This window comes from Blennius ocellaris (genome assembly GCF_963422515.1).
Source record: "Blennius ocellaris genome assembly, chromosome: 10".
Lineage (NCBI taxonomy): Eukaryota > Metazoa > Chordata > Actinopteri > Blenniiformes > Blenniidae > Blennius > Blennius ocellaris.
Genome location: NC_137659.1, coordinates 15762156 through 15775173, shown reverse-complemented (window position 1 = coordinate 15775173; position 13018 = coordinate 15762156). Strand labels below are relative to the sequence as shown.

General features: G+C 43.2%; 2 protein-coding genes across 3 annotated transcripts; one reads left to right on the top strand and one right to left on the bottom strand.

The window, feature by feature from the left end:
• Positions 1–112: 112 nt before the first annotated feature.
• On the top strand, positions 113–4512 carry eif2b5 (eukaryotic translation initiation factor 2B, subunit 5 epsilon). Of its 2 annotated transcripts, none has more exons than XM_080503492.1 (16): positions 113–268; positions 497–621; positions 731–916; positions 1375–1552; positions 1632–1712; positions 1815–1892; positions 1967–2279; positions 2369–2514; positions 2843–2987; positions 3076–3177; positions 3252–3353; positions 3430–3520; positions 3610–3733; positions 3841–3966; positions 4088–4198; positions 4312–4512. In XM_080503492.1, exons 1-16 carry the CDS (start codon positions 131–133, stop codon positions 4372–4374), a joined length of 2109 nt encoding a protein of 702 aa, XP_080359618.1. In that variant the 5' UTR covers positions 113–130; the 3' UTR covers positions 4375–4512. The 2 variants fall into 2 exon arrangements, with proteins under 2 accessions (XP_080359618.1, XP_080359617.1); XM_080503491.1 differs by having other exon boundaries at positions 113–289.
• Positions 4513–4757: 245 nt separating this feature from the next.
• On the bottom strand, positions 4758–7689 carry mul3 (mitochondrial E3 ubiquitin protein ligase 3). The gene is made up of 5 exons (XM_080503511.1): positions 7618–7689; positions 7361–7485; positions 7137–7224; positions 6090–6210; positions 4758–5917 (listed from the first exon to the last, which is right to left on the bottom strand). The coding sequence occupies exons 2-5, from the start codon at positions 7475–7477 to the stop codon at positions 5434–5436; spliced, it is 810 nt and encodes a 269-aa protein (XP_080359637.1). The 5' UTR covers positions 7478–7485; positions 7618–7689; the 3' UTR covers positions 4758–5433.
• Positions 7690–13018: the final 5329 nt, after the last annotated feature.

The window sequence follows — 13018 nt, the reverse complement described above, 5'->3', positions numbered from 1 at the left end:
AGTAGTAGTAATAATAATAATAATACACACTGCTTTCACTCAGCTCGAATAGCGCAACGTCTGAATGAGGTTTGTCTTCCCACAGCCACCGTAGCCATTCTGACGACAGAGCCGTCCGTGTGAGTGAAACATGGCTGCTAAAGCAGCAAAACAGAGCCGTTCAGGCTCCGGCTTTTCCAGTAGAAAAGGTGCAGTCGACCAAGAGGAGGAGGAGCAGCCGCTGCAGGCCGTTTTAGTCGCTGACAGCTTCAATCGGAGGTTTTTCCCGGTGACCAAAGACCAGCCTCGGGTAGAGTAGCATGCTAAGCTAACGGTGGCTCACTGTGCAAATGTAACTGGTGACAGACTCACGCTGACACTGACGCAATGTGTTTGTTTCTAAGTAGACTGTTGTCTCGGTCATTTCGTGGTATTGTTGTGTTTCGCGCCGTGGCTTCATCAACGTCACCAGGATGTCCAGTCGCATTATTAATTTGTCACGTGTCACTGTTGCCAGGCTCTGCTGCCTCTGGGAAACGTTGCCATGATCGACTACACTCTGGAGTTCCTCACGTCCACCGGCGTGCAGGAAACCTTCGTCTTCTGTTGCTGGATGGCCAGCAAGATCAAGGCACATTTACTGTGAGATGAACTTGTCATCATGTGCACATCTTCTTCTTCTTCTTCTTCTTCTTCTTCTATGGGGAGGAGGACTAAATATAACTTGAGTGTGATTGTGTGTGTGAGACAGGAAGTCAAAGTGGTGCCGGCCCACCTCTCCAAACACAGTCCACATCATCACCTCAGACCTGTACCGCTCCCTCGGGGACGTGCTCAGGGACGTGGACGCAAAGAACCTGGTGCGCTCTGACTTCGTGTTGGTTTACGGAGACGTGGTTTCTAACGTGGATGTCAGCCAGGCGCTGCAGGAGCACAGGTGAGAGATGCGTTGGTGTCAAGAGGAACCTCATACACAGTTGGGTTACGGGTTAAATGAAATGCACTGTGGTTCGATCCTCTGCTCCAGGTATCCACACTTTTTCAGCTCAAGACCCACAACTGACATTTGGTGACTCTGCGGGACCCAAACATATCACTGCTGCATTTATGAACTGCTGATAAAAGACTCGACAAACTTGGGATTTATTTGTAAACCTTTAGAATGTTGGACTTTTTGGCACAGAGAATATAATGCTGTAAAGTATGATATTTACAAATATTTTTTTTAAACAAACTGAGTCAATGATTTTAGTTGTGCTAAGCTACTTGGATGATTGATAAAATGTTAATTGACATCTATTTTTTGTTAATAATATTAGTATTATTAACTGAAAACTAATAATATTAGATATAGTAGTGTGGGTGTTTCTCAAAACTTCCTCTTGTGCACTTCAGGCATCGTCGAAAGATGGAGAAGAACATCTCGGTGATGACGATGATCTTCAAGGAATCATCGCCGGGCCACAGGTCTCGCTGCGAAGAGGATGACGTCATTGTCGCTATGGACGGCAAGAGCCATCAGATTTTACACTACCAGAAGACACAAGGCATGCAAAAGCTCCAGTTTCCCATGGTAACCGCATGTCACTTCATTTGATCGCAGTTTGAGCACGTTCGGCGTTGGACTGACCGCTTCCCTTTGTGTGTCACAGAACATTTTCCACATTGGAAGTGATGAGTTTGAAATCAGACACGACCTTCTGGATTGTCACATCAGTATCTGTTCCCCTCAGGTGGGTTTCAGTTCAGGTTAAACAAAAAAAAAAAAAAAAAAAGCACCTTTATCCCCTCATTGTTGAACCCAGAAACAATTATGTGTCTCTTTGTTTTTCCAGGTCGCTGAGCTCTTTACTGACAATTTCGATTATCAAACGAGGAACGACTTTGTCAGAGGGCTTCTCGTCAACGAAGAGGTACGACATCATCACTACGTGTTGCCGGTGATAGGTTTCAGTGTTCGGGCATGTCATTCGTTGTCTCTGTTTAGATCTTGGGCAATCAGATCCATATGCATGTCGCCAAAGACGGTTACGGCGTCCGAGTGTCCAACCTGCTCATGTACGACTCTGTGTCGTCGGACTTCGTGCGCCGATGGGTGTACCCCCTCACCCCCGAGGCCAACTTTACAGACCGGGAGGGTCGCAGCTGCACGTATTCGCGCCACAACGTCTACCGGGGGTCTGGGGTGAGCCTGGGCCACGGCAGCCAGATGGAGGAGAACGTCCTGATTGGCTGCGACACGAGCATCGGCGCCAACTGCCACATCTCCAACAGTGTCATCGGAAACAATTGCACCATTGGTCAGTTGACCTGCCCGGCGCAAGCGCAGATGGTACATCGGTAGATCATAAAGGTGCAGTAGGTAACTTCCTCTGTTTTGGTTCCACAGGTGACAACGTAAACCTGGACCATGCCTACATCTGGAGCAACGTTCACATTTCCAGCAATGTGGTGATCAGCCAGTCGGTGGTCTGCGACAAGGTTGAGGTCAAAGAAGGAGTTACGCTCAAAAAACAGTGTGTCCTGGCATATAATGTGAGCAATGAATACTCTGTCTTTGATGTCTACTTATGACATGCTTTTTTAGTTGTTGAATATGTCGTACACAGATTGTCTCATCTACTCAGGTTGAAATGTTTTCTCAGGGTCCAGAGCCATACAAAAATGGCTAAATTCTCACAAATGTCTATGTTTCGCTTTGTGTTCCGTGTGAGTTTTGATCATTGCGTCACACACTTCAGACTGTATCATTTGGTCCCATGTAAGTTTATACATTTGGTGCTTTTTTTCCCTGACGGTAGCGTCTGATCTCGCAAAATAAAGTGTCCATCCACAGATTAGAGTTTGTCAAATTGTCTCCCAGGTGGTGATTGGACCAAACGTGTCCCTCCCAGAAGGCACCGTGGTGTCCATGCACCATCCAGAGGAAGAGGAGGAAGAGGATGATGACGAGTTCCTCAGTGACGATGCAGAGGTCGGTCAACGTAAAGACAAAACCAAGCAGAAAGGTGTGTGTTCACTCGGGTGTGTTTGTTTGTTGTTGTGGACCATTTCCTGTATTCCTGCTCATGTATGCATTTCTCCTCCGTCCTCCAGTTTTTAACCCCGCGGAAGTGGGAGCAGGAGGCAAAGGCTACATCTGGAAGGCCAGCAGTCTGGAAGACGCAGAAGACGAAGAGCTGGCACAGTGTCTCTGGGGTAGGACGGCGGACGGACGCATTGCTTCCGTGTTTTAGGCTGTGAAATTCAAGCAGCCTGCTTTTTCCTCACAGGTTTGGTTTTGAACCCGGATCCTGAGAGCGACAGCGAGGACAGTGAGCCCGACGATCCCGACGACCCGGTGATTCCCTCCCCCGAGATGGAAGACGTTAACGGTGAGCGGGGCTCAGGATGTGTGGCCGGTGGGGAAAAAAATGAACTATCCATATGACTGCAGGATGTGTTGTGTAGTCTTCCAGATGGAGGTGCTGGGGACTCTGCAGAGAGGTCTGGAGGAGAACATCGGCTGTGACAACCTTGTGCTCGAGATCAACTCTCTAAAGTGAGACCTGCCCGTTTCACTGTTCTGCCGCTCCGTTTCTTTTCTTCGGGTGCAACTGTGGTTTAGTTTGACGCCACGTTGTTTTGCAGGTACGCCTACAATATCACTCTGAAGGAGGTGATGCAGATTTTAACCCGAGTGGTCCTGGAGTACCCGTTTCAGCAGCAGGGCTCAGAGCTCACGCCTTCACAATATGTTACTCTGCTCCTCCCGGTACACAGAGAAAACTTTTAAGAACTTTTCAACCCATTTTGTTTTTGTCCATATGAAGAGAAGTGGCATACAATGATGCATTTGACCTGTTTTTTTTTTCCCGACAGCTATTAAAGAAATGGGCCCCGGTGTTTAAGAACTATGTGAAAAGAGCACAGGACCACCGAGACTGCCTGTCGGCCTTCGAGGAGCACTTCCTGGAGCAGGAGAGCCACTGGGCCGCCATGGGCAAGGTCAGAATGATTAACATGCAGAATTACCTTTTACTAAACAATGACTATGACGCGATTTAATAAACTCAATGAGTGGATTCAAATTAGGTTTGTGTTTGATGTGTTTTGTTTCCAAACTCAGATCCTGATGAACATGTACCAGCTGGAGATCCTGGAGGAGGAGATCATCCTGCGCTGGTTTTCTCAGGGAGCGACCACCGAGCAGAGCAGAAAGCTGCGCAAGAACCAGGGGGTAGATACAAGCACGTCTTTTAGTTCTTCAGTAAAACTGCAGATGTAAATGTCCACAACTGAATGGATTTTGTTGACGGTCCTGCTTTTAAATCTCGACTTTTTGTTTGACAGCTTCAGAAGTTCATCCAGTGGTTGGAAGAAGCCGAGGAGTCGTCGGAGGAGGAAGCAGAGTAAAACAACAAGAGTCATCAGACTGTTATGCCACTAAAGGAACTTTCTGCTTCCATGAATCAGTTGGACCAATTCTGACAAAACACTGAACCTGCTGTGTACGATGTGTTGATACCCAAATAATACCAATAAAAAGAATCAGTCTCCTCAGAGTTTCTGGATTAACTTTTGAACACAGTTGCTGACATCAAATGAAACTTTAATGAAAAACAAACAAGAAATTCCACAAACATGGAAAATTGAGGTTTGAATATCAACGGAAAAAAACAAAAAAAAAAACAACCTTATGATCACATAGAACATTTATACAATTTAATCATCCATCCCTTTTATACTGCTTCATTCACAGTGAATCCCAGTTGAATATGAGCAAAGGCAGGCTGCCCATTCAATTCAACCAATAGCTGGCGTCGGCTAATCACATTGAATGTGCCGACATTAAAACTGAAAAACTAAATATTGTGATTGTCAAATGCCATTACAATTTTAACAAATCCAACAAAAATATTCAAGTAATAAGACTCAAAAACAACCCAGCTCTCCAGAATTGTGCAAGACTGTCGTCTCCAGTAACATTTGTGGACAACCACAAATGTAATATTTCACAGATCTGATTTACAGTGTGAGACTCAAAACATTGACGCTGATCTCAGAAACCATAAATGGTTCACCTAAGAGCAGTTTATGAAGCGACCGTGTCATTTTCATAACGAAACAAACATATTTAAGACTCCCAAATGGACAGGACATTCAATAATGATGGTGGATAAATAGTAGTGTATCTGCAGTTAAGAGCTTCTTCATTCTGAACTGGTTTAAGTGGAATGATGTTATTAAAATATCTTTTCAATGAATAATTCTGGAATGCATTAAACACATAAAACAGCCAAAAGCTGCTAAAACGGTAAGACGAACACGTGTGTGTGTGCGTCGTCGATTGTGATTCTGAGGAGGTCCAGCAGGGCTAATAATTCACCATTTATTCATTATGGTTATGATAAAGAATCACCGTCTTTAAGTTTCCTTTCGTCTTCAGCAAGGAAACACAAACTGCTCGTACTTTCACCGGTCTTCCTTGTTCGCCAGGTTGTACACAACGCCGGCCAACAAGGAAGCCCCCGTGATCCCCGTGAGGGCAGCCAGCGCTTTCCACAGTTTGGCCGAGCCCTCGTGTCTCTCCATGAAGCTCCGGTGGCTCGTGGGGACCAGGATGAACTTTCGGCCGTCCCGCGGGGCCTGGAGCTTCGCTACCTGGCCTCCCTCCAGTACCACCTCTCCAAATCCAGTCATGGCGGTCCCCATGCACAGCAGCTCCTCGCTCTCCCTCTTCGCCACCGGCTTCTCTCCACTCAGGCCTTGCGCTATCAAATCCACCGCCCTCTCTTCGGCACGCCGCACTTTGAAGTGAACCTGCTCCAAGAAGGAGCTGCCGGCCTCCTGAGGGTTCACCACCTTCACGTAAACGTCAGAGATGTAGGCGTCGGGGCTGACCAGGCTGAAGGGCACTGCGTTGTTGGTCTCTTGTCTGTTGATCGTCCGACAGTTCCTACATTGAAAAATAAATTCATTCAATTAGACAAGTCCAAAAAAACAAATCCTATTTTTACAGTTATGATCGTTAGGTCAGCGGGGATCATCTCAGCCATGCTTTACACAAAGGAGCTTTTTTTTAAAGCATTAAATGGACATAAAAAGAGCATGTTTGTGTATGGACGCACCATGTGCCGGTGACGGAGTTCCAGAACTTCCAGTCCTCTTCGATGACAATCTTCTGAATCACCCCAGAGCGCCGGGGGACAAACTGGCTGGCCAAAGGCTCCCCGTCTGCCTGCACGATTCCTTAAGCACATGGACGCGCTTGTATTAAATGGTTAAACGTGATGGAATGACATTAAAATAGGCCAAAGAACTTAATCACACTAATGGAAAGTCTCATCGACAAAAAATGTACAAGTCTTTGGCACACACACACAAAAAAAAGATTCTTAATGGTGTGGAAAAAAATGATGAAACAAATTAGTCAATGTGCATTTTTTTCCATTAAGTCTGGGATGTAGTGGAGCTTTAACTGTTGCTTCAATGAATGTAATGCCTAAAAAAGCCGGAAAACCTATTTCAAAAAAGTCGGGATGAGTGAAAGGTAAATAAAAATTGTTATACACAATGATCTGTAATTCTCAGTAAGCTACATTTCCATTACATGTACTACAGACAAGTCAGATACTGAAAGTAAAAGATTTTCAGGATGGATTATTTACCTTTCAAAATGATGGGAATAGCTATGGTAGCATTCAGAAATTCTTTATACATTTTATGCAGTTTTCACCATTCATAAATCGAGAAAACATTTCTCTTTTTTCCTTTAACATACCAAACAAACAAGTAGGAGTAGGAACTACTGGTTTCACAAGCTATGGATTTAAACATCTCCTGAGGCAATGAGTCATAGTTTCAATTATCTTTCTGGTACAACTGCTGAAGCACAAATCCTTTTAAAGGCCACAGCAATTTCATTACCAATAACAACGCTGGAGCAAGGATGAATGAATGATTTCACTTCACATTTTAGAAGACAACATAAAAACACATATATGTTAAACACCCAGTTGACGCATGTTGGGACTGTGGTTGACATTATTTCTTCACACTGAGAAGGTCATAGGTTCAAATACCGGCCTGGCCTTTCTTGGTGGAGTTTGCATGTTCTCCATGTGTATGTGTGTTTGAGGTTACGTTAGAGTAGGTTGACACATTACATGATTTACCTTCGACAGCCACATACTGCAGTCGCTTGTATGGAGTAGTTTGCAGTAGTTTGAGTAACTGCTGATCCGGTCTGAAAAGGGGTATTTTCTGAAATATAGATCAACAGTCTGGGTTACAATGTTTTATATATATATATATATATATATATATATATATATATATATATATGTATGTTTATAGATATAGTTGCCGTTTTGATCATTCCCAGCAGGGTTGCTCTTGCCTTCAGCATTTGTAACTCTGTCTGCTTTTCTCGGTATAACCGATAGAAGAGACCGGACAAGGCAAAGCTGGAGCCGACACCAATCAGGACGAGCGGGTTTACAGGAAGGTCACTCATATTTGTGTCTGTGGAGAGAAACACAACGAACTGTCTCAAAGTAAACACACAACTGCTGTCAGTTGGGGGGGGGGGGTACAATGTCGCCCCAAAATCGACTGAGTGGACATAATGGACAAAAGCGGCGGTACGAAACTTACCTTACAAAACTGGACTGACCAGGAACACAAAGCCTTCCTGCAAAGAAATGAAAACAAGCGCTCGACCGTTTCTGTTTTAATTTCCGCGTTTTACCTCACGCGTCACATTTCGTCATCCAATCAGAAGCGAGCAGCGTGTGAGCCTGTGAATCTGCATTGCGGCCACCAGGTGGCAGCAGTGTCGGTTCAGAGCGTGCGCCACCCTGTGAGACGTTTGAGAGGAAATCATGATAAAAAAAAAAGAATAATGTGGTGTCGACTGACATCTATGATGACATTATTCTTCTGTTGTTGTTTTTTTTAACAGTTGCTTGTAATGTAAATGCACTTCGCTATCATTGAAATATGCTCTTAAACAAAACTATGAATGTAACAAAGCTGTACAGGTGTCTCTGGTTGACAGTGATAACATCCTTCCTTTATTGAGGACCTAGATACAACATGTGTTATAGTCTAAAATTCATTGAAAGGTTCCTGCTAAGTATGAAAAACACAACAACAACAACTACTGCTTTGCGTAATGTTTCAAGATATTTATTTGATGGTTTTTTTTAATCTGGTCTGCTTGAGGGATCTGGTGAAAGGTAGATACATTTTTATCCTCACTGAAAATAATATAGTTTGACTGTCCTAAATGTCCCTTACTGTAATAGCCTGTAGGTGTGAATGTGGGGTTGTGTGTGGCCTGTCCAGGGTGTATCCTGATTTTGCCCTTTCCTGGAATTGGCTTCTGTACATCGTGAAACTAAACCGGATAGAACAGGATAGAAGACGGGTGGATGGATGGATGGATGGATAGATAAGACCTGGTACCCAGAGGAGCTGGAGACGGAGTTGAGTGGGGTGGGGGGTAAATTGCTCCATTGCCAAAAGTGAGTTTCACCACAGATACAGTATATATGAATGTTTTTAGTTTGTTTGTTTCCCCCCCAAAAATAACACTTTTTACCTTCATCTTTATGAAAACTCTATTTTTTTTTTTAATCAAAGATTGTTTGAGGGCGAGAAAGAAAGCCGTGTTGGAATAGCTCACATATTCATAACTTGTGTTCCTCTGATCAGATCTAAATCCTCTTACAGTACTGCACCAACAATACATCAAGTAAATAAATTATGTCAAATCAGTTTTCACATCAAGTACAGCAGGTTTTTTTGTTTGTTTTTTTTTACATTATATAACATAAGCATAGGGCTGCACAACCTGACACTGTGGACCCTGCAAGACATTGGCTGAAGTTCAGTAGAATTTAAAACAAACATTGTTCTTTATGTATAATATAAAGTATTCATGTTTGCTTGCTTTGACCGTGGCCTCTGTGAGAATAACCCAAATCAAAGTGTTTGCTTTCTGCTGATACTTCGATACTTCGAGAGAAGAGAAGAGAAGAGAAGAGAAGAGAAGAGAAGAGAAGAGAAGAGAAGAGAAGAGAAGAGAAGAGAAGAGAAGAGAAGAGAAGAGAAGAGAAGAGAAGAGAAGAGAAGAGAAAAGAAGAGAAGAGAAGATGACCGACCACTTGGAGAATGTCTTTGTTCAAAGCTCATTTTGTGCTCTTGTGCTCATCCTGATGCAGGCACCACTTCAACATGTCCGTCCTTGACTGCCTGCTGAAAGCAAAAATGGCTTCTTTTTTTTTCAGGGTGATGACGCCAGTGGATCTATTGTTGGAATTCCTCTCAATCAAATGGATGCAGCCTTGCTGCAGCGGCCGAGCCTGTGAGGAACAATCCCCCCTGGTGGGCACAGATATCAGGCGAAGCCACCTGACTGGAAAACAGCTGTGTACTGACTTCATCAGTGAAGTGCAGTGGCTTCACAAACATCTGCCATGGTCTCTTCTTTGGGAAAAGGGTTCACTGTAATTCTTAACTCCACTACATAAGAGAAAAAGGAGCTCCCAGATTCCTCCTTTGTGTCGTTCACATCCCTAAATCTTGTGGTATTTGTTTTAAAGGTGAACACACAGTCTCTGACCTCTGGGTGAGATAAGGCTAAAGATATCCAGCGTCACATCAGCTTGTTTGTGCTGAGCCATTTTCCTGTAACACTTCCTCACCGTGAGGGAAAGATATACGAAAGAATTCCTGGATAATACAATAGGATTACAACTGTTGGGGTAGAAACAACAATCACTCCAGACATGCTGCTTGGTTCTGGTTTATTTCTCAATTCCTCCCAGAAATCAGTGGATTTCTACACAGGTAAGCGCTGCCTTGCAGCCGCTCTCCGGCCAGGCCGCTACCGTAAATGATTAGAAGTCTGTGCACTCACAGGTTTAAGGCACTGGAGAATGAGCGAGTGGATAAGTAATAAAAATAGGAGGAAGGGTGGAATAGGAATGCATCTGTTTTCAATAGCTGTTGGACAAATATGGCATCTCCTTTAAAAGAAAAGGAAAATAATCTTACATTAAAAAAAATTGATTGAATACACACACACACACACACACACACACACACACACACACACACACACACACACACACACACACACACACACACACACACACACACACACACACACACACACACACACACACACACACACACACACACAGAGAGAGAGAGAGCTTAACCCATAGGCTTGTTCCCTTTTTTTCTTCTTCTCAGTCATCTACCTTGCTGTCACGAGCATTGGATATCTCCATAAATCTCATCTTGTGGCTCTGGCAGGTGGAGTTGAGCTCCACAGCACCATATCTAAAGTACCGGTGAAGACCACCGGCACACATTCAAATGACAGTTGAACATTTGCATTCATAGATCGTAAAAGTCTGTGCAAACCAATCCATCAGGTTGATGTGAATGCCACACTTACTGTGTTTATTCTGTGCCCCCCATGTAGATCTTCTAACCATTTTGAAGGTAAGAAAAAAAACATGTTTAACAAACCAAACCAGAACTGTAACTGCTCCATTTGACATTGTTGTGATTACAAGGTGATCAGGACGAAACGGCATTTGCTTTGCCTCATTGTGCTCTCAGTGTTTATTGACAGGCTCATCAGGCACCACACACACACACACACACACACACACACACACACACACACACACACACACACACACACACACACACACACACACACACACACACACGCACGCACACACACACACACACACACACACACACGCACACACACACACACACACACACACACGCACACACACACACACAGAATGACATACGTAGGTCTTCATTTCCCTGCTGGGAAGATGATTTCTCAGCTTAATGAGTTTGTTGCATCTTTCTAATTTTCATCAGTGTTGGTTAGATATGTGGGGTGTTGACTGACAGCTCGTGGGAGCGAGCACATTCTTTGTATGAGACCCAGTGAAGAAAGAAGAAAATGCCTGTGAGGAGGATTTTTGACTTGAGCATCAAAAGCAGCAATTATTGCAGCGGTTACCTGCATTTATTAAATTCACATATTAATCTTAAGTAGTTAGTGTTTCAATAGCAGAAAATGAGGTCTGTTTATTTGATTAGCATCACATTTCACACTGCTTGTCTTCATGTTGGGTTGTTATCTGATTGCCGCATAATTGCAGACAATTGCAGACGCCCCTGATTGCCCAGCATGCTGAGTTTCTGACAGAAGTGGACGGTTGAAAAATGTAAACATCCTTTATTCTTGTCAGTGTAAAAAGGAAACCTTTGACCAAATGAAGCATATCATCTTTTTGACGGATTCTTTAAAAAGAGATACGCTCTAAATGTGGTCACATAGTGGCAATAAAGCAGCACTGTCAGCCAGTGTGAGAGCGTGGTAAACACAAGTGGTGTCCAATGACCACCGTAATTACACCATTTTCTGCATTACACTGACAGTTACTGTCTATTCATCACATAAAAAGTAAACATAATGAAACCTTGCGCAAAGATCTCAGACGTCAAAATAAAGCTTTCTCCCTCGCATGAAACCACGTCGACTTTGCAGAACTCTAAAGGTCAAGCGTTTATGTCCCTTTCCAAATGAAAGTTGTCGTGATTTCTATCAAGGCTTTTATAATTCTCGGTGACTCACCCATGAAACTGAACAAGTAAAGTATACGATGCTACTGGCATATGAAACAAAGCACTGGCTTGTCCATTGTTGTCAGTAAATGACATACGAATGTCATTTCTTCACACTATGCACACGAAGATGCATTAATTCGTCATGACATGCAACCACTTGACCAGTGACAAACACATACACACGCTGCATGTTTTTCCACTTTTCATTGTTGTTGTGCAATGCAACGAGGACATTTGAGAGGAGCGCAGGCATTTTTCTCTTTTCCCACATGGTTTTGGATGAATTACGAGCACAATTCTCCAGAGCATGCAGCCACCATATGTACACAATGCATCATTCTCCATCTCTGTGTGGCTGCGTTATCTTATCTAGAAAATCCCTCATGTCTTGCTATGACCATCTTTATATCTGGGAACTGACTGAATTCTACTGCATGAAACTGTACAGTTCATCTTAATGTATACATGTTAATCTCAACAGTCCAAAAACCAGAAGTTAGTCAGTTAATGCAATCATCTTAATGGATTCCGAACAGAAGATGGATTCATCTTATGTTCGTGTGTTGAACAATGGCCAACTCATAGGCTCCCTTTCAGCTGAATGCAAGGATGCAACACTCACAAACAAAAACTATTTGCATGCCTCAGTTGGGGAAAATAAAAGGCAAAGGCATTGTTTTCAACCATTTGTTGGTTTTCATTCAGCAGAATGTTTAATTGATCACTGATACACTGTAAACCCGAAGAAGCTCACATAACTCAAAAGGTTTCTGTGTAACGGAGTAGATAAGAATATTTAAGTGATGTTAAGTGTTTTAAGTTAAAATAAATTATTTAAATATTATCTTTAAACGTTTAACAACATCATTTAAATATTCTTGTGTAATCTGTTAGACAAAAAAAAGTTTTTGAGTCCTGTGAGCTTCTTCCGGTTCACAGTGTATTGATATGTACAATAAACAAAAATTGTTTTGGGACACGTCACACGGTGAATGGTTAAAAGAGAAAAGTCAGACCTGGCAGGTGTATTGAAGCTCATCTCTCCAGGGACATTTTTCAACAACAGAGCCAGTTTGTTTCATGAGGATTCATGAAGGTCCACATCCCCTGAGCAGATGTGTACATTGAGGTCAGCAGGCTGTGGCTCCCCTGGTTGAGACATCTGCTTCTGAACTGGTCAAATAATAAGAGTTCAATGCCCATCCAACACATGGCTTATCTGTTTTGAAAGAGCCACAAATGTACTTTGAAAATGTACTTTGAACAAATAGAAGAAGAAGAAAAAAAAGCAAGTTAAGGAGGTTAGCGGTTAAAGAAATAACTTATTTCCTTGTTTATCACACACACACACACACACACACACACACACACACACACACACACA